General features: G+C 34.7%; 1 protein-coding gene across 1 annotated transcript in view; it reads right to left on the minus strand.

Moving 5' to 3' along the window:
• Window positions 1–23176, minus strand: part of LOC145673428 (uncharacterized) — a 98466-nt gene that overhangs the window by 45617 nt on the left and 29673 nt on the right. Inside the window, exons 4-5 of the mRNA XM_081743124.1 lie at window positions 16088–16228; window positions 2601–2815 (exon numbers count right to left, since the gene is read on the minus strand). Coding sequence (XP_081599250.1) covers window positions 2601–2815; window positions 16088–16228 — 356 coding nt within the window. The remainder of the gene's footprint in view (window positions 1–2600; window positions 2816–16087; window positions 16229–23176) is intronic.

The raw sequence follows: 23176 nt of genomic DNA on the forward strand, positions 1-23176 counted from the left end.
ACATCGTACGGGATATCCATAAGTCATAGACAACAAGCCACTCAGGTGGCTATTGAAGACGATAGGGCCAAATATATGAGTCATTTGGAGAAGCATTCGATTGCAGTAAAGAGACCATTTGCAAATACATTTAACAACTTGGGAATCGCTGTAAAGTGATAGAAGTAGTTTCACATGAGTTAACTCCGCCTCAGTAAACAACACTAGCAAATGTTTGTTTTGTTGTCTCGTCATGTATCTGGACGGACTCTGTACGTATGATATTTCACACCTTCATCATCGATTGGCAGCACATGAACCAACTCTCAGACAACTAAAATCACCACTACATCAACTGATGGCTATACTTTATGTTTGATGGACTGCTAGGAATATTGTTCATTGCGAACTGCTACCACCTGGTCACACGATCAATGCAATATGTGGACTAACATCAATGGAACGTGTGTATGAAAAATAAAAACTGTGAATCAAGTGCTTTTAAATCTCAGACGTTTTATTCTACTTTAGGATATAGCAGCAACAGTTTGAGACAATTGGCCCCAGTGCAATAGCATCATCGTTCATATAGAATTCTCTCTTCTTGGAGTGAATATACCACCTTTAGGCAGTTCTCTTATTGCCGTACGCTGCACAAATGTTTCTTCCGACCTCCGAGCCTTGTACACCTCGATTAAATTCAAAACAACGTAAATGCCAGGAATGTTTATTTTTCTCCGCTTGATACTCCGTATTTGATCACTTGCAACAGAGAAACGGATGAATTAATTTTGATGGCTGCATCTAGCATGGATTAAACAACAAGGTTATTCAGAGCAGGCAACACCAACAGCAACCACTACTTTACAGGAAATATTGCACCTTATTTCTTGACCTATAGAAGTAATGCACTAACCCAATAGATACTAATGGTGTGTGACGGCAATACATGACATTTGCAAATATCACATTTCACTCTTCAGCTCTTTCAATGAGCGACAGCTGGGTGCATTCTGAGAATATAACACAATATAAAAAATTTACCAGTTTCAGAATTAGACATTACGACTTAAGGTACATCTAGACGACCTTGAGAAAGGAACAGAATGGACATCTACGGATTTGGAAATGGGCATAATGAAAGAATGACAGGCAACTGACAAACATGATAATCATTCTGAATTGATAAAATAAGGTTAAGGAATAATAAATTGCATTCCTTTAAATATGTACACAAGAAATACAATGCATTCCGTCACTTATTGATTTCGCCCTTCCCCTCCCGACAAAAGATTCTAGAAGGAAACCTGGGCCAGTGTAGTGTCAGAAAGTTTTAAAGAAAAACAAGTTTTACATATTTTGTAGTAGCAACAATTGAATATATGAAACCATTGTAAATACTTTTCAAAATATGGTAAGTTAGGTTTTTATAAACGTTAACCTATCAACAAGGTATAAAGAACTACAAAACATGCAAAGTTTGATTTCTTTGATTTCTTTCCACTGAATTGACCCCGTATGTAATATTTTTCAAACGAAACAAATACGAGGGAAGATTAGAAACTAAGGTTACAAGGCCGATATTTCTGGAGTTTCGTCTGTTATAGAGGAATGAGGAGTGTGAGGTAATTTTAATACATAGAATTGGCAACTCGCCACCTACGCGCTAGATGTAGTAAACACAAATGGCGACTCGTTTGAAAAACTGGTCTCGCGAAGAAATCCGCTCAATTATTCGATTTCTGTGGGTGAAACATGTAACCGCGGCTGAAATTCACCGGCAGCTGACAGAAGTTTACGGAGAGACTGTAATGTCTCGTCAGCATCTCGCAGAATGGTGTCGAAAGTTTGCGGCTGGTAGAGAAAACGTCACCGACGGGGAGCAGTGGCCGACCCAGCACGGCAGTTCCGTTGGAACATCCGTTCCATCCTTCCTACAGCTCGGACCTCGCTCCAAGAGACTTTCACCTGTTCCCGCACTTGATGGAGCATCTAGGAGACCGTCGCTTCGCTTCAGATGAGGAAGTGAAGCATTTCGAGACAATGTGGCTGAATATGCAAGGACAGAATTTTTACCAGGACGGAATCTTCAAACTCATCCCATGATGTGAGAAGTTCCCCAGCCGATATGGAGACTATGTCTAAAAATAATCTAATGTATGTACTATCTGTTGGATGTATTGGTTATATGAAATAATATATACACGTTACACTGCAGGCTCTGTAACCTTACTCTCTGATCATTCTTCGTACGTTCCCGTGCATACTTTTATCTATATTGCGTAATATATGTTTCAAATTGTCCTTTTTGTTTCCATTTCATGAAATATAATTAGACATATTATTTGCAGTATTTCTCAGATCTTGATTCAATTATCGTGAATTTTATGCTTTAGACAGGAAAACCTCTGACACATAGCACCACAGTCCTTGTGCCAAAACAATACATTCGTAGTAGGTGCTCACAAAAATTTGTAATGTTTGAAAACTTTTGATAACACTCGGTCGAGAGCTTCACTGATCACACTAGAATTTTACCCCTATATATATATATCAACATGTGTCAAAACAAAATGATTACTTAGTATTACTTTGAAATATCATAATTTAAATTCACTTACTTCCCTTCGTCGTCTGTATCACTTTCTAAGGAATCAAGTTTGTCCAGTTCTTTAGGTCTTCTCGTACTGAAGTATTCTTCTCGTTCAAAAGCTTCATTTTCAAAAATTCCACTGCTCTCTGTCTGCGGGGGATCACGTCTTTTCCGTAAATATCTCAAGCTAAGCTCTTCCAATTTCATCCTCAAATTGATCATTCCACTGTTGTCTATGGGGACCTGCAATAAAGTAACTAATTACATAACTTCCTTTAAGAGGCCTAATCACTGAGAAATTAAAATACCGCTAATTTTACTGTAATTATGTGATATCTTCAATAGACACAAGATAATCGAAATGTGGAACAAGAGAGCCCTAGACAATATTATTTTGTATGAGGTAGCGTTATCACGAGTCACCTAGTAGCTTTCCGTTTGCAGCCATTTGAAAACGCGAAAATAAATGCCGATTTTCTAAATGGCTGGAAATCGAAAGCAGACAAGTGAGTCGTGATAACGGTATCTCATGTATAATAAATAATAGTGTCTAGCGAGCTCTTGTTCCACTTTCGATTATCTTTTATATATTTGAAGATGTCACATAATTACTGTAAAACAGGGCTCTTATTGATCTGGAGAAATCTACCTCCCTGACTTTTCCTGACCTTTGGACTTTCATGTCAGGTTTTGGATGACGTTGACACATAAATAAGGAATAAGTAACAATGAATATTTATATATAACACCATTTATTTTATAGAGGCAACTAGTAACAGCCTAGTATAGAGGCAAATAATAACAGCAATAGTAACACCAATGCAATAGCAACAGTATCCAGGTTAGCAATGCCAAGGTCAGTTCCCCGAGGCAAGACAAAGCGAGTGGCAAGTTGTACAAAAAGCAAGAGTTAATAGAAGAATGCATTTGGTTTGGTTTCTGATAACACGATGGCACATGAGGCTATCAAAATTACACCAACATTGCTACAAGGTAAAAAGGTGAGTGATAAGCTAAAAGTGAAAAATTAAAAAAAAAAAAAAAAAAAAAAAAGCTGTTTTGTTACAAGACTTGAGCAGACTGTTACATGTGAAGAATTATCGAATTTTGTTAAAGACAGTGCTGATGTAGACGTACAAAAATGTGTAAAATTGAAAACAAAGTACGAAGCTACTTTTCTTTTTGTTTCCGTCTTGTCAAACAATTTTGGTTATATCTTGAATGCTAATGTATGGCCGCAAGGAGTACTTTTTACTGAATTCTATGGTAGACTGAGACTGAGACTGAGACGTTAGACTGAGAAATAATATTGTTTGTGTGAATACCGAATAAACTAAATAGAAACATAATGAGCAATCAATTAGATAAATCAATTATATTGATCTATCAAAACGTTAATGGTTTAAATTGTAAAGAACTAGATTTTATTGACGAAGTTAATTGCACTGATTATGACTTAATATGCATATCTGAGAGTTGCTTTAAACTTGACAAAATTCATTTTCAACAGCTTACTGACCAATATAACGTTATACATACAGACAGAAACCTTCAACAGACAAATAAAAGTAAAGGTGAGGGTTGTATTATGTTGGTAAATAAAAGATTAATGTATGACGTAGTACAGATACTGTTTCCGAGCCTAGATGTGATTATTATAAAGTTATGTATACCCTATAACCTTCCGATATTGATAGGTTTGCATTATCTTCCACCTAACTTGCCTCCCAAAGAATTTGTAAATTATTGTGATTGGCTGAATAAGTTACTAATTGAGAAAAGTTTGAAAATGTTGCTTCTTGGGGATTTCGATTCCGTAGGTATTGATTGGTGTAATAGAATCGTAAACACTAAGCATTCTCATCTTACAAAATAAATACACATATTATTTTAAAAGTAGTTAACAAGGAACACAGAGAGCATGATAGTTTTTCTAGTCGCTATCATAGCCTAGATTTTTGGGTAATTCAAATTCTGGTCACACTGTAATTTCTATGGATGGCAACACTGAAAATTCTTCTAATTCGTATTTTCAGGTGTAGAATAACATTATCTATTATTGAGGCAAGTTACATTTCATTACCTCTTTTCACTTACGAAAATCTAGCAAAAGAAAAATTGTTAGCTTTTGAAAAGTATTTAGTAGTCTGCCCTCTTAAGGTGAGGTATACGACTATGTGAGAGCAAACTTCTATCATTTATACGAGGATATTAAAAATGAGATGAAAATCGATAGATTTTCAGGAAATGTAAATAGCAGTACGGTATCATTGCATGATGTTTGGAAAATATACTGAAAGCAAATATACCGAAAAAGCGAGTTATACAAAAGAGGAAATATAAAGCTCCTTGGATTATTAGATATAGATATAGTAATGAATCGATGGGAGAAGGAGACGATAGAAAGAGGAGGAGAAAGACTGCTTCTTTTTTGCCGTTATGTGGACGACTGTTTAGGAATATGGAAGGGAACGAAAAGGCAGCTGGAAAAATTCATAAGGGACGTGGAAGATGAAAAGAAAGGGATTAGACTAGAAAATGAAATAGAAGTAGACAAGGAGATAAACTATTTAGATATGAAAATTAAGAAGTCGGAAGAAGGAGAGTTTATTACATCCTGGTACCAAAAAGAGTGTGCAGCGGGAGTGTATTGCCACAAAAGAAGTGATGTGGATGAGGGGACAAAGAAGAATTTCATAAAAAGCATGGAAGAAAGAATAGGAGACCTAAACACAAATGAAGAACAGAGGTAAACCGATTTAAAGAAGTTCTGGACACAGCTAACGAGAAATGGATACAACGAAAAGGATAAGATCACAAGACATAGCAAGAGAGGGAAAGAAAGAGGAAGAAGACAAGAATAAAAAATGGTTTGGAATAGAAAGCCTAGGCAAAGAAACAGAGAAGATAAAGAGAATGCTTCGGAAAGCAGGAATTAGGACGTACAGGAAAGGAAGAAGCAGAATAATTGAATCAGTAAGAAGAACCAAGAGAAAAACAGTAGAGGACAAAGATCAAAGGATAGTAATATATATAGTAGGATGCGCGGAGTGTAACAAAATTTACATAGGAGAAACAAAAAAGAAAATGCAAGAAAGGATTAAACAGCACCAGGATGATGTAAAATTGAAAAGGGACAACAATGCGATATACAAGCATCAGAAAGAGACAAAGCACAGGATAGGGTGGGAAGGAGCAGAGGTCATAGAAGTAGAGAACAGAACTTTGGTGAGAAAATGGAAGGAAGCTAGGAAGATTATGAGGGCAGAAGACAAGGTGATGAATTGGAATGCAAGATTCTCGATAAATAAAGAGTGGGAGAAGATTCTGCTTAAAGAAGAAGAAATGAAAAGGAAGAAAGAAAAAGGAAAAATTAATAAGGAAAATAAGGATAATGTATCCAACAGAATGTATCCAACGAAAAAAGTAAACTTTTAATTGGACACGTGTGCAGCTAAAAAGTGAAAGTGAAAGCCACACAAGTGTTACTTTTTAATAAAGGGGCGGAGCCTTATTAAAAGTTGATCTCTGACCAACTCCCAAGCAGCCAGAAGGAGTGGAAGTCTGATGAAGACATAGTTATTGTGTTGAAACTGTTACGTGAAACTGTTTTTTACATATTATCACATAGCCTTGCTCAGTGTGTTATTGTGTATTATTAAAGAGTTAAAAGCATTAATTAATAAAAACACAAAATATTTTGTAAAATTTAAGAAAACTGGTGATTTAGGCGTTTACGAAAAATTTTCGGCTTTAAGAAAAACTGTTACAAGAATGTACAATAAAATTAAGAAATGTTATTTTGAGGAGCTGGAAAATAGTATTTGTACCAACGAAGTGTATTTTTGATATAACTTTAAAAAAGTCCACGACAAAAGTGTACCAAATAGAATTTTGTTCATGGTACCACTGTTGCAAGAGTAAAGAAAATTGCTGAAGTTTTTAAAGATGTATTTTATAATAACTTTAATTTAAAAATTAATACACTAGATTGCAGTGTAGTTAGTAATCTGAACAGCAACAATATAACAATTACAGTAATATGTGAAAATTAATGTTGCTGAAGTAATAGGTAAACTTCACCCATTAGCATCTTCAAGATCAGGAGGTTTCCAAATTATATCCTCGAAAGAAATAGTTCCAGTTTTGTCAAAAATATTCAATACCTTATTAAGAACAGTGTCATTCCCATCTAAATGGAAACATGTACATGTGGTACCGGTTTACAAGAATAATGAGAAGTTAAATCCAAACAGCTACAGGCCGATAATCTTATTGAATATATTTTCTAAAATTTTTGAAATTATCATTCACAAACAGTTGTTTTTTACGTAAAAAATATATTGCAAAAATCACAGCATGGCTTTTACAAAAGGAAATCAGTTGTAACCAATCTCTGTGAAACAACACATTTTGCCTACTATGCAATGAAGTGACGATCATAGATTACTGTTTAAAAAAAAAAAAAAAAAAAAAAAAAAACTATCTCATATGTGTATCACCCTTGTATCTGAAATTTTTTGAAAGCTATTTGACTGGTAGAACATACCAAATTAAAATTGGAAATGTTTTGTCTGATTCATCCACTATTAGTAACGGTGTTCCTCAAGGTTCCCTTTTGGGTCCATTGCTTTTCTCAATTTTTATTAGTGACTTACCAACTGTTTTAAAACATTCCAATATTTTACTTTATGCTGATGACATTAAGCTCTTTAGAATAGTAAACAATACTGAGGAGAATCTCAGGCTATAAGAAGACAAACAGAATCATTACGAGGTACAAAGAGAACGGTATGAGTATCAATTGTTTGAAAACTTAGTGCACGACTTACAGTAACAAATCGCAATACTATGCAAGTCAATACGAAATACAAGGTCTGTAATGCAGAAAGTTGACGCAATGAAGGATTTAGTTGTTACATTTGACAGGTCATTACGCTTTGATGATCATATACAAAATGTCGGAAAATAATTGGTTATCTGTTTAGTCAATTGCCTGCTTTTTGTCAGTCAAATACATATCTATTCTTATATAAATAACTGGTGCAGTTGAAACTAGACTATTCATCGGTGACTTGGAACAGCCTAATAAATACTCTCGTGAACAAACTTGAAGTGGTCCAAAAGTGTTTTATTACAATACTTTGTTTTAAGTTAGGACTTGACTACTACTCTAGGACGTATGAATATTGGGTAACATACTTTAAATTGGAACGACTGGCTGACAGGAGAAAATTGATTGAATCTGTATTTTAGATTTTAAAATTCCAACATATGGTACAAGGGTAAAAAATTTATTGCAACCACATAATAGAAAATATATTTTAACCTGTAGGATTTTAACAAGCTATAATGAATGCATATCCTAAAATATGACTTAGAATTTTTAATATAACTTAGTAGTTTTTTACTTTTACTTTTACTTTTAATTTTTGACATTTCTTTGTTTTAATAATTGACATACACTAAACTGTCAGTGTTATTATTATTAATAACTTATGTTAAAGATGTAATCATAATTACTTCTATTATAATCACTTGTAATATATTATAGTGCTGTAATAATGTAGAATAAGGCAAAGTGCTGTATTTTAGTTGTTCTCAGCACGTAAAAGTAAAGTTTATTATTATTATTATTTTAAATTTTAGGTCTGAGTCGGGAAATGTTTCCTTCACGTTTCTCGACCTTCGATTTCCTCTTTTAACGACCAATGCTTTCTTCTATTTTTCAAATTATCCATCAGTTGTGTTCTTCCTATTCCTCGCTTTCCTTCCATCTTTCTTTCTATGTCGTATGAAGAAGACAATTTCTTCACAAGATGTGTCCAATTCATTTGGCCTTCCTACAAAGGATGGCAGATAGAAGCGTCCTCTTCTCTCCTATCCGTTTCAAAACATCCCCATTTGTTACTCCCTCTGTCCATTTTATCTTCATCTTCCCCCAACACCACATTTCGAAACTCTCTTAATATTTCTTCTCTAACTTCCTTATTGTCCAAGTCATGCTTTTTGGAACATATTTCCCATTATTCCAGACTTCAATACCCTGTCCGAAGCTTGCTATACGTGATCCATGGTCAAGTGAATCACGTAGATTCTCCAACTACTGTGGAAGCAATGCGCCTCAAAAAGAATGAATTATGGAACAAATAAATAAAGTAAATGAAAAATTGAAAATAAATAAATAAAAAAAATTCTCCCATGTGCAACAAAATAAAGTTTTAAAATATCGAATAACGATGTTATCCGTGATCTGACAAATTTTGAATTTAGAAAATAGGGATCAACCCTAGGATTCTAATATTAGGGACGGTTATGTTACTCTTTAGTGAACCTTACTCTGAAATCCTAAATAATCAGCATGTGGTCTCACCTGAGCTGAATAAAGTAAGATATAACCATTTGCATTATCACATTATTAATCTAAACTCTGATTAAATTTTGTAGTAACTATTTCATATACTTTCTAAATGTAAATTACTAGTTACTATGAATGAAAATAATCTCTGACATTTTATTTGTGGATGAAATGAAAATTATATCCAAGAGAACCATACAACAAAAAGAAAAACAAAATCTGATAAAACAAAGAAAAATTCGAAGTCTAAAATATTTCCAATTATACAGATTATAAAATTTTATGTTCACCGAAAATTTCTACTCAACATGTTTTACATATATATGTCTAACTCCAGCCCCGGAACAACAACCACTAAAACAGAACACTGACACATAACTCTACTTCCATAGGAATTCCTCCAGGCTGGAACTAGGAATTTACGGACAAAGTTTCGCTTACCGCCAATTGCAATAGCGGGAAGAAAATCTCAAAATCTGCAAAACCATACGTCTAGATTAATACTAGTAATAGAACCCTTCTCTCAAGTAATAGAACATCTGCCATTAGCGAAAATCTTTCTCGACTTTCTTAAACAACTTCTCAAAATGACGGAACTCCTTGGGCGTGAGTAATTTCAACATAAAAAAAATCACTTTTTACTTGCTAAACTAAACTAAACTAAACTTAAAAAATAAAAATAAAACTCACTAAAGATCTGCTTCAAGCATGCACCAACTAGTATGCTATCTCCTAAACTTTATGAGAAGATCGATCGTCTCTAGTCAAACAGAATTGACCAGAAATTGGAATTCCTGACTTCACTATATGTATTCACTTTACAATACAAATGTGTTTAGCAGTTCGATGTATTTATTTTACATTAATTTTGTAGTCAGAAAGCACACTATGCCCTGACTTTGTTTTTGGCGACTGATGTAATGACTACAAAGAATTGTTGAGATGCTTCCGTGGAAACAGGCAACAATCAGATGATGCTTGCAGTTACCATGCATACATAAAAGGCTGGAACTAGGAATAGCAGGACATAGGCAAACTGGGATGAGATAAGATCTGTGCCTTAAATCTTAATTCCTCGAAAGAGGAGAAAAAAAAATTTACGGACAAAGTTTCGTAAGATGACAATCGAGGAACTAAACGTTCGAAGCCTATGAAGACGGCGTCCAAGGAGGTCGAAAGGAAGGAAGGAAGGAAAATTCCTATATCAACATGCACAGTTGTCATGGCAATAGAGCGGAAACACCTGCCTAAAGCAAGCAAAGCTACAGACGTGTTCAAATTATTAGACTCAACATTCAGTTTCTGAATATCTTACTGTTCTTACAATATTACGTGAGAAAATACGTTCGAACTTAGTCCAAATTACTACTTTGTAACTCTGTCCTAATTTCTAGTAGGTGTGGCATATACTTTTCAATATCAATAAAACAAATGAGTATGTAACATTCAAATATAATTACTATAAAGTTTGTATATGCAAATTGGAAACAAAAAATGAAATGGAATACTTACAAGAAAATATTCTCTCACACAAAGATTAATATTTCTTATGAAATCCCTTATTCTTTATTAAGTCTTTTATCCTTTGTGGCATCCTATGTACGAGTTTAGCACATTTTGCCTTCAATTCAGCATCGTGATACCACAAATTGTTGATCTCCTTGATCAATAGAAGTTTGATTCTAATGTGCTTCCTCTCTAGCTTTTCTTTCATAAAGCTACAAAAGTTTTCAATCGGGTTCATATCAGGACTAGCGCCTGGCCACGGAAGAACACTAATTTTGTTGTCGAAGAATTTTGTTACAGCTTTGGCCCGGTGGCATGGAGCTCCACCATGTATAAAGATGCATTGTACGTCATCAAACAGAGTGCAGTCTGAGAAAGCAGTTCTTCTTGAAGTACTTGTAGGTATTGGTCGTGCTTCATTGACCTCTCTACTATATAGCCTTCCAGGCCCGAAGACAGAGATCACACCCCATACCATGACTGAAGTAAGATGCTTCACGGTTTATTAAAGACTTCCAACTTGAATTCCTCCCAGGTCAACGTCGCACATATTGTGAACATTCATCAGACACAAGGATACATGATTCATCACTGAAATACACTATTCTTCAATCGTCAGCAGTCCAATACTCTAGCCCTCGTGCCCATTCGGGGTACTTCTTTGCCATGATTGGAGTAGACTGTAATTTTTGTTTTTTCTTTCTTAACCGTGTGCCTTTATTACCTCGGCACAAAGAATCTTTCGACTACTTTCAGGCCAAATGTCTGCGCCATACTCAGTCATTTTTATGCTTAGGTCTATTAGAAGTTGTACTTCTGTTTCCCAGAGCCAATCTTTTTAGTTTTCTGATACCTCTTAGCGATAGCTTTGGTTTTCGCCAACACTTGTCAACCCTATTTTGGCTCTTGTTCATTTCAACAGAGATTCTACTAACAGATTTTTGTTCTATTTCAACTCTAATAGCAATGTATTGCTGTGCATATCTTATTTCCACCAAAGTATTTTGTTAACTTCCATTTTAAGCGAAGAAAGGACTTTTGCTTTTCCCATTATGCTGCAATTACAGGACTGCACAGAATAAAAGATTGATACAGGAATCACGTCACGATTATTTTAAACTGGCCCATTCGAACTGTTGAACGCTTTGAATGTCGTTAACTTCTTACGACATCAACCACAACACTTCAGACTGTAACTTGTTGATAGGAACCACAATAGCTATCTACACCACTTTCAGAATTTCCATCCTCACTAATACCATCTGCTGTTCAACGGTGATATCACCACTTCAACTGTACAGTAAACAAATGAAGGATCCTATATTGGTGGTTTAATCATTAAATTAAATGTTCTAGAACTCTGAAATTAGGACTCCTACATCAATTTTGCATCTTTCGAGTGTGAGTCTAATAATTTGAACACGTCTGTATACCGAGAACAGTCTTGCCAACATAGGACAACATATATTAATTAGTAAACTGCTACCATGGCAACAACTGGACCTAACGACAACCAATTTTAAAAAAAAAATGACTGGAAACTTGCGAAAAGCAAAAGTAAAAAGAAATAAGACGACGTTTTTACACCGTATTTGGAAAATAAAATTAATTTCGAAACATTGGATATATTTTATCTAATTAATAATTATGAATTTTTATACATTTTCTACATTTTAAGAAAGAAATATTGGAAAATAAACGACATATATAGAAACCTAAAACAAAATTAATTTATCTAAATAATCATTAATTACCTAGTATTACATGTAAAAAGATTATTTTATACTGACAATTTTCTTTTCTGTTTCTTTTTTTTTTTTTTACCTCTACATTAATGAACATTTTAAAATTTGATTATATGACATTAAAATGATATACAGGGGTCCCAAAATATAGGTACACCTTTCAAATGATGAGGTAACATACTATATATTATTTTTCCCGTGGTCTTTTAATAATCTATCTAGAACAGATCTATTACAGTTATGAAGTTATGTCGTTGTTTTGTTCCAAACTGGGAAAGTTCAGTAAAAAGTTTTGAACTAGACTAAAACTAAAAATAATAATATTCTTTATTTTTACTGATATAGGTGGCACTACAGTCCTAAAGCCATTTATTGGTTACATTGAAATAAATGTATGAATTGACAAATCATGCAAAAATATTACGAAATACTTGTAGAGATGTATATTAACATAGAATAGTAATCCATACAACATGAAACATATACTCACTGGTAGTACAATGATCTATATGTACATAAAAATGCCCAAAAGATTTATTCATTGCTAACACTTAACAAATCGATTTTTAATTTAAGATTTTTAAAAATATCAAATACTAAAAGATTTTTTGTTAACAGTTACAATTCTCTTATATATTGGCGTATCAATTAAGGTATCATTACGTGAGAGAAGGCGGTAGTTTCTAGGATTGTAAGATGAAACTCTGATATGCAACAGATCAAGCCAATCTTGCCATGAATTATATTATGAACAAATCTGATTTCTTGTAAATTTCTTCTTTCATCAAGGAAGAGCAAATTAGGTTTTAAAAAAGTAGCATCATTAGTTAAATCATTGGATTTAAATTTAAATCGAAGCTAAACCAAAAGCGAAATTTAAATAGTTTCACAATAGATTAAGAAATCGAAATCAAGTTCCCACCCCATACTCAGGCAGCAAATTCTAAGTGGTATCTAACACAAGCACAATTTAGAACTTTATAAGTTAGTACATCTTTAAAATCTCTCGCATCCCATTAACTCAGATCTAAGTTTCTTCTGGCTTTAGATAAAATTTATCAATATGTACAATGAACATAATTTATTATCAATTACAATACCTAATACCCAGATGTTTGATAGTTGAAATTATTTGTATTTTATTAACATCAACCCTGTATTGATAAACTGATGTATGAATATTCATTAAATATGATACAACTTTGGTTCTGTTCATGTTTAGAGCTAGTAAATTATTTTTTTGACCATTCATAGTCATATATATATATATATACACGAGATGATCTTAATAATTTTGAATTCTACGAAAGATCTTAAGATCATCAACTCATCAACATATAAAAGAACAGGACAACTCGAAGAATTACCGATATCATTCACGTACATAATAAATAATAAAGGACCCAAGTTGGATCCTTGTAGGACACCAGAAGAAATATCAGTACTATACATAGATAATTTATAACCCATATATCGAACCACACTTTACGATCAAACAAATAAGAAGCAAACCAAAGTACCAGAAATTTAGGAATACCCAAAAAAGGAATATTTTTAAGAACAGGATGTCTATTAAAGTTCCGAAATGAATTTCGCGACTTTTACGTGACCTTTTCTTTCCCAAATCATAGAATTTAGTAACATTCTCAAGAGCGAATTTGAATGTGAATTGGGCCGAATTTTCATGCATGCGATAGAAGTGCGCTTTGCTTGCGATTTGGTAGCGTCTAAAGCCGACCATAGACATTTTTGGTGTTGAATTTGGACGTTTTTTAGAACAAAATTTTCCACTGCCCCAAAACTAAATTTCTTGACTTTCATGACCGTTTTCTGATTTCGTGACTTTTTCATGACTTTCGTGACCGATAGACAAACTGAAGAAGAATATGATGAGAAATCTTATCGAAAGCTTTATCAAAATCAAAATAAACTGTATTCATTTGACCTCTACTGTACATCACAGTAATAGTAAAAGTAAGACATTTACTTAGACTCAATTTAGCTGATTTGCCCTTTATGAAACCGTATTGTTCGGAAACAATACGATAATAAACAGAGTTGTACAAGTATTTAAAACAAATTAATAAAAAAATTTTAGGTATAACATCAAGTAAAGAAATTTCTATAATCTGTTATAATCTTTCCATCGGTTTTGGGAATTGGAGTTACAACTACACCTTCCATACACTCGGATAAATATGAGAAGCTAGACTCCAGTTAAACAAATATGTGAAAATTGGTGCAATTGATTCAGAAATACCTTTAACTATGAACATCGGTAAACAATCAAAGCCTGCGATTGCTCTAATACTTAAACATTTTATAACCTCAACTACTTGATAACAGTAATACATAATTCATCACTATAAACTTGATTAACCATTACATAATCATTACCTTCATTTGGACTATTCTTACAATAGATGGCTTCAAACTGTTTAATCATAAATGCAGTTAATTGCCGTGGGTTTGAAACGAATTCATCATTAACCAACACCGCCTTATTATCTTCCTTAGTATTCAACTTATTGTTAATAAACTTCCAAAATTTTCTGGTATTATCTTTTAAGTTATTTTCAACTGTGCGATTATAATTATTTTTTTCACGAAGTTACTTTTTAATATTTGAATAACATCGAGAAAACACATCGTAATCACAAGCCAAATAAGTTTTTTATTTTTCCTATAGGCATTAATTTTCTTTAAAGTAACTTTACCAAAGTACGAGAACACCTTCTTCTTCTTCTTCTTCTACTACTACTACTACTACTACTACTACTAATAATAATAATAATAATAATATAACAACAACAACAACAGCAGCAGCAGCAGCAGCTTCTTCTTCGCTTCCATCAAGAACCGTTGAGAATGTCCAAAAGTTAATAGGGCATGCAATTACATGTACAGCCAAATACATTGTAGTGGAGGGTGACATTTTTGAAAACTTCTTTTTGTGTGTGTGTGTGTGTGTGTGTGTGTGTACATGTGTATGTGTGTGTGTGTGAGGGAGAGAGAGAGAGAGAGAGAGAGAGAGAGAGAGAGATAAATGCGGAATTTTTACCGTATCACTTTCTTCTCTGATGCACAGTATATCTCCGTTTCTAATAGTGCTTGCTTGATGAAATTTTGCACACTTAGTTACTCTACCGTGTTGCACATTGCGGTCGGATATTGTCGATTTCTGTAAAGCTTTCTGATACCGGAACTTCGGTATGACCAACGTAAAATTTTTGAGTTTTCATGTTTAGTTACCCATAAAACAACATATATGCAGGTTTAAGTTATATTTATAAAGCAGATTTCATTCCCTGTCTACTAATTTCTGGATTAGTTAATTATCTTTATTACTTTTTGGAGATATATCTGAAATATAGAACGTTTAATCGATATATTGAAAACGAGAACGATTCGACCTATTGTTCATGCACCCTTGTTGTTCGCCACAATTCATCCTTTAATCCCTCAAAATATTTCCCCTTCCTTACTGGACACCACATACATAAGCTAATCCTATCCTACTAAATAAAAACAAAAATGTATATAATACATGTAATGTGGTTAAACGGCAATTTATAATTTATTTATAGTGAACACCATTCAATTAGATACATCAAAATCTAAATTGGATGCCTTCGAAACGGCTAACAATGAATCACTACCATATCTGTCTCTTTCTTGCACAGTATCATTTTTCTTTCCATTCCTTATCTCTATACTCTTTTCTACGGACAATTTGAGTCTTGGAAGTCAGGTATCGTTAAAAAGAACTTTCAGTGTATTTGTTTTGTAAACGATCATGGAAATATTTTTCAATATAATTTGATCCACTTTTAATCGAACGAAAATGAGTGAGAGAAAAAGACTGAAAAATGTGTATCTAAAACCTCATTCACTTCTGTTACTTACTGTGGATGCTGGTCCATCATCTGAGGATTTTCCATCTGAGCTTAATAGAATAATAATGCTCCTAAGCTGATGTTTTGCTGCTTCACAATCATTGTCGATCTCCAGAACTCTTTCGAACGCAGCCACAGCTTTTTCATAACGCTAGATTAAAAAACAAAGATACATATTACGTTATTCTAGCTATTTAAACTAAACTAAATAATAAAAGAGTAGAAATTTAACTCTTAATGACTACAGACAAATAGATTTCGATAAAGAAACGTATTACTATTATATGATAAAAAGAAAGGGAATATTCTACTTTTCTTCTTTTACATCAATCGTCTATCAGTGTGAATTCAATGATATTCAAGAAGTGAACAAACGAACAACTTGACCAAGAATCGAACTTTGGTTTCTCGTTTACCTTGCTGGTATTCAGTACTATACAACCCAATTCGCTCTCTGAACACTCATACACTTCCCCACTTAAGTTTCGTATTTCGCCGCTCGAACCACATGGATTTTAACACAACTCCCTGTTGTCCTTAGGTAACTCAGTGTCTATATTGTTGAATGTATTGCCCCTCTCATTGAACACACATTTCAGTGCATGCAATCCAGTCTACATGAAGCAGCTTCCACTTACGTGTATGCTGTGACAGGTCTCTACCTTCAGTAGCGAAGGTGATGTAGCGGATTTTCGAATAAACAAACTGCTTCAGGTAATCTCACAGAAAAAAAAAAAAACAGCAACAAGGGGAATGAGGTCGGGTGATCTGAGTAGCCATACAACGGGACAAGATCGCTCAATTCAGTGACCGAGGAGTTGCATATCCAGCTACTAATGAAACTTTAGTTCGTAATGTATGATGAGATCTTTTAATATTTATATAAGGAATGATGCTCCCTGCTGAAATATATGTATGTCTGTAGTAGTGTTAATTTTATTTTAATATCCTAAAGCATGAATCCAGCTCCATTAACAATAATTTAGTAATAATTATTCCTTTACCAAACTACTACGTAACTCAATAACCAAGCAGCAGCAACTTCTGATCTATATTCTACTTTATTTCAATATTCTCTTTGGGAAATATGCTCACTACAGTAGTAGTTCTCTTTTTCAAAACTTCTATAAATTATGTTTACGAAAATATACACGCATACTCTCTCTTTCTCTCTCTACTACAATATAAATGGGACGTCATTCCCTAACTCTGACATCCTTGGGACGTCGTCACTTCCTGCTCAGATCTACTTCCATCATTATTATCGATAAATTCTCCAATAATCTCTAGCTGTCCTCGATTTTATAAACCAATGTTTCCGCAAAAAGTGTACAAAGTGCCCATTTTGACGTGCCATTACTCTGGACCTACAAAAGATACAGGGATAAAAATTTACACGCTTTAATCTCTTCGAGGTGTACGTTCGTACCAAATTTCAACAAAATCTGAGGTGATGACGTAACTTTTGCACCTCAACTGTGATGAAATGGCATGGAATGTCTCAATCGATGAGCCTACATACAACTACATTAACAAGACGAAAATATTCTCTGTTACACTTTTAAAATCGTCGGTTCAAGGTTACGAATATAGCTGCCCACTACATATTGTTTTTCTTCCTTCTTTGCTCTGCTTGCGTCACTCACTGCAAATAGTAAGCGAAGACTGGTTGAACTCCAGTGCTGCCAAGCGAATCCTATTCCTAACACATTTAATATCTTTAAACAATATGATTAGTTTACGCAAGAAGATATTCACTTATACGAACTGTCAATACCATTAATAATATTTAATTTCTTCTGATATTAATTACTATGGATAACTTCAGAAAGACTATAGTAACAATAGGTAACAAAATTAAGAACAAAATATATAAATAACATAATTAGTTGATCACTTCATATAACGAAGCTTCTTTTTTTCTCTCTTCGGTTGCTGTACAACTTACAAAGTGCTTGCCAAAATTTGGCTATTTTAAAAGTACATTTTATGATGGATATCCACGATACAAGTGCCGACTAAAGCAGAGAATTCGTGTTATTATTCAGTTCTAACTCTTGTCTTCGCAAATTCTGTCAAAGAATTTTAAGACTAAAATATATAAAAACGATAAAAGTGTCTATTGTGCTGTATGGCTGCAGAACATGGTTGCTTACTTTGAAGAAAGAACGAAGACTAGAAAGAATACATGGAAATATGTTTTTCTCTTTTTTTTTTTTTTTTTTTTTTTTTTTTTTTGTTGTTGTTGCATGAGAAAATCAAATCTGTAATTACTTTTTATGTATCACATACCAGTTTTGTGAAAAACTGAGAAATTTGAAATTTCGTACTGTGAAATACAGTATTTTTACGGCTGGTAATGAAATATGACTAATGTTTGGTTTGTGTTTTGAAATCTAGCGTACCTTTTCAGGAACGACACTATATTAAGACGTGGGACTACAGTTTAAGGTGGGATCCGAAACACCGTGTCGTTCAATGTTCTCTTACCAGGAATCGAATCCGAGATCGCATGCACCGAAGGCTATCCACTAGACCAGCGGGGAGGAGGAAACATGTTTAAGATGAAAATTGTTGCGTATGTATTATACCTTACAATATACACTCATTTAAACATCACTCAAGCAACAATTTTTCTTCTTTACACAAGGAATACGCAATTGAAAGAGGGGTTTTCATCATCTCCTAATTTTCTCCTACTGTGCAAGAGTCTTTTTCTGCGTTATCATAGGGAACATTAGTTTCTCATATTTCTCCTAACTCTTTATCTTCATTTCAGGTAATAACTCATTAATATTTATTGATGAGCGAGTCCAAATTTGTGTTGCCTGACTCTGCTGCCATATGTTCTAGCATTTGAGTAACTTTTGGTTCGATTGTAGGTCTATTGTTATTTGCTGAGTGGTGTTTCGTTAGTAGTGGTTGGATTTGCCACTGTGTCGGATTGTGTTTTTTGTAGTAGTGTGTGCTTTGCGTCTCTATTTGAAGAAAGTGCTGAATAAACGTTTAGCTATGTGCAGTGGAGTGCAATGTTCCGTACGTCTAAAAATAAACTTGACGAATGTCAACTTACATTTAAAACTCAAATGAGCAGCCTTACACCTCTAGTTAAAAATGCTTATGAACTGTACTTTGGCTGTAGGGTTGGAGACTAAGATAAATCTTGGGTCCCACACATATGTTGCACTGCGTGTTCGAGGAATTTGAGTTATTGGCTATAAAGAAAACTTAGTTCTACGAAATTTGTTCTTCCAATGATTTGGCGCGAACATATATATATATATCTTACTGTTACTTTTCCTTGATAGGTATAAAGCCCTTTTTCTCTGAATCCAAACATCAGATACAGTACCCTAATTTGAAGTCAGTTGTTCGACCAGTTTCCCACAGAGAAGATCTTCAAGTACCTAAAGCTCTCCAGAACATTACACTATTGATTCAGAAGAAGATACCTCAGACGTTTCAAGCAAGAGGGAAGATATAGACTTTCAGCCACCTACATCCCAGTGAACGTCAACTCATTTGATCACACAAGAAGAGCTTCACGATCCTATACGAGACTTAAATCTTCTTAAAAGAAAATCGGAATTATTGGGCTCTAGGCTTTAAGGTTGGAATTTCTTAGCTCAAAATGTGCTAAGTTAGTTTGTTTACAAAACGACAAAGTCATTTTGAGAACTATTTTGTTGAAAATGGAGGCATTATTTATTACAAAGATGTAGATGGCTTACTGCAGTTTTTGTGACATGAATATAATCCCACAGAGTGGCGCTTGTTTATTGACAGGTCGAAACTAAGTCTGAAGGCAATGTTTCTCAATATTAGAAATGTTCACCCATCTGTTCCTGTAGCATATGAAGCTCATACAAAGATATATGAAGTTAGGAGTGCAATATTGGACTTCATTGAATATAAAAAAATCAAGTGAAATATGTGCGGGAAATTTAAGTTATTACTATTCTTACAGGAATGCAACAAGGATACACTAAGTATTGCTTTTTATGTGAGTTGGATAGCCGTGACAAAGCAAACTACTATGTCCATAAATACTGGCCTCAAAGACAAGATTTCATTCCTGGCACCAGGAACATATATCGTAAACCAATTGCGAACCCTCAAGATGTATTTTTTACACCGTTACATATGTTCTTCTGAGTTCCTCCCTTACTTCCATTTAGCGCGTGATCAACGCAGTGCTTACAGGCTGGTTCTGTCCTATTTCTTTCTTTCCCGGTTGCCACAAAAAAAAAAAAAAAAAAAAAAAAAAAAAAAAAAAACTTTCCAGTCACGAAAAATGTGTTGATTACATTGTACGCAAGGCTAGACGCTTAGACAGCTGTTCTGTGACAACAGCGTACACTGGAAAGAGTCAAGCGAGAACACGTAAACATAAGGCAATATTAAGCTTTGTGATTTACATTTTGTTGCCGTATCTACCATGGATATCAATCAAGGTTGCAGGCTACACATTAAAATAGCTAAACTTTGCGTTGGGTCGTTCTTCATTCATATATAGGAATAAGTGTCCATAATTAAAAAAAAAATTTTCTTCGTATTAACTGGAAAAGCACATGACTTTGTACTTTAGGGTGTTTACTAAAATTCCAAAATGAAATTTCGTGACTTTTTCGTGACCTTTTCTTTACCAAATCATAAAATTTCCTAACATTTTCAAGAGCGAATTTGGGAACGAATTAGGCAGAATTTTCATCCATGTGATAGAAACGTACTTTGGTTACGACTTGGTAGCGTCTAGAGCCGACCATAGACATTTTTTGTGGTGAATTTTGACTTTTTATAGAACAAAACTTTCCAACCTCTACTTACATTTGTACAATTAAAAAAAAAAAAAAAAAAAAAAAAAAAAAAAAAGTGACCCAAAAGCTAAATTTTGTGACTTTCATGACCGTTTTCTGATTTCGTGACCGATAGACACCCTGTACTTACATTACAGAGCAGCCCTTGTTACGATCAATTATCCAACATTGCATTTGGTGAAGACAATCTCGAGAAGAACTCAAATAAATTTATATACAGCTTCATTTAAAAATGGCAATTTCAATAATGTTAAGTTGGATAGGTTTTTCAATGTTCTGGTTAAGACCAAAAACAATAAGATGAAACATTCGGTTTATGTATGAAATTTGGCGCCTGAAGTGAAATAAAAACTCGGCAACGTTCATGATTTCATAACCACAACACGTAAGAATTCAAATTGTAAACATTGTGTGTGTGTTGAGTCTTATATTGTCTTATTTATATATACAACTGTCATTTCAAGTTTGAAGCTAGTGTGTGTGTGTAGGTGATTACCAATATTCAAAAAAGTGACTTTAAAACTATCGTTTTCTTGGGAAGAACTAAGGTGAACAACATGTAAAAATCTTTAGAAGCCAACGTTCTTAAATTAAATGCCTGGCAGATGATGGTAACAGGATGGGTTGCTGAAACGGTACCAATGAAGTAACCATCTCAAATGGAGTCACAGGACACACACACATACTTCCGTTGTATTATACTCGTAAATATAAAGGTAACCAAGAAAGTTCTGTCGCTTTTTCACCCACCACCTTCGAACACCTGTCTACCTGGAAGATCTAAAATAGTCCCCATCAGCATCGACGACCTTCGGCCAATGTTCTGGAAGGCCATGGATTCCATCGCGGTAGAAATTGCTAAGCCGTGAAACGAAGAAGGTATCAAGTGCATTTTGCACTTCTACTAGGGATTTGAACTGGCGTCCTCTAAGGTGATTTCCAAGGAATGGAACAGCTGATAATCCGACGGTACAATGTCCGGTGAGTATGGCGAATGCAATAATGTTTCCCATCCAAGGCGTAGAATGGTGCCCCGGGTTATCCTAGCCATGTGGGACTTAGCGTAGTCCTGTAACAGGAGGAGCCCTTTGCGATTCAGAAGTGCTGGCTCCATAATTTTGAGTTTCTCTTGAACATTGCCCAATTGCTGACAGTATACAGTTGCATTGATGCTCTGACCAGCCGGTAGCAGTTCCCGATGCACGATGCTGCAAGCAGTCGACCAAACACACAGAAGGACTTTCTTCTGGTGCAGTGCTGGTTTCAGCTGTTTTGAAACCGGTTCATGGGATGCTAACCAATGATGACAGCGCCGTCGAGCTTCGTACAGGACCCACTTGTCAACATATGTGAACACTCTGTCCAGAAACGACTCCTTCCTCGGACACGACAGCAAAGAAACACAGATGTCTGCTCGCTTTGCCTTCTGGCCCGGAGTCAAATCATTTGGGACCCATCAACCAAACTTGTAGTGCTTCCCAAGTTGATGGAGGTTATGCCGAATGGTTTCTCCACTCACACTGAATTGTAGTCTCAGTTCCTCACATGTTTGGCCACTGTTCGCCTCAATTGCTGCCTGAAGATTTTCATTTTATGCATGTGTTGGTCTTCGGACATGTCTTCGAGTGTTTCGTCATCGTTCTTAAACTTGTTAAACCACCGCTGTAGGGTAGAGTGGGAACAATTGGGACGGCAGGTCAACTGGGACATTGCTTGCTGGCGCCAACTGGTGGGAGAAACGAGAACTTAGAGTAGTACTGTAGATGCAGTGTCAGACAGTCGTTGTGTGTGGCATGTGCTTCGTGGCATCACAGAATTACAAAGAAGAGGAAAGCATAAAGATCATTTGGGACAGGTAAAAGTAAATTGTTTGTACTGTATTATGAATGCAATTTCCCCCTTAGAACACTGATTTATTATTCAGGCGAATATCAATGGTGAACATGTGTTTTTAGGGCTCCAACACAGCAACGCGAATCCATGTGCTAGGTTAAGCGGTTTCGAGTGAAAAGATGGAATATTAAAAATGACCATGTGTGGTTAACTGGAACATTTCGCTTGGGGGCAAATGGGACACTGTCCCAGTTGTCCCCACTGGATATATTTTTGTATGTAGTGCTTCTAATAGTGTAAATAACTTAATGTATTGGTTTCACTCAGTGGCGCTGCATGTACTAATACCTGCATTCTTTTCGATATGTTTCAGGCAGGCCGAAGCTGTAAAAGGAAACCATGCCACGGAAACGAATACGGAAGACTATCACATCTTACAGCGAAGAAAC

The sequence above is a fragment of the Thermobia domestica genome, chromosome 16 (genome assembly GCF_964235325.1).
Source record: "Thermobia domestica chromosome 16, izTheDome1.hap1.1, whole genome shotgun sequence".
Classification (NCBI taxonomy): Eukaryota; Metazoa; Arthropoda; class Insecta; order Zygentoma; family Lepismatidae; genus Thermobia; species Thermobia domestica.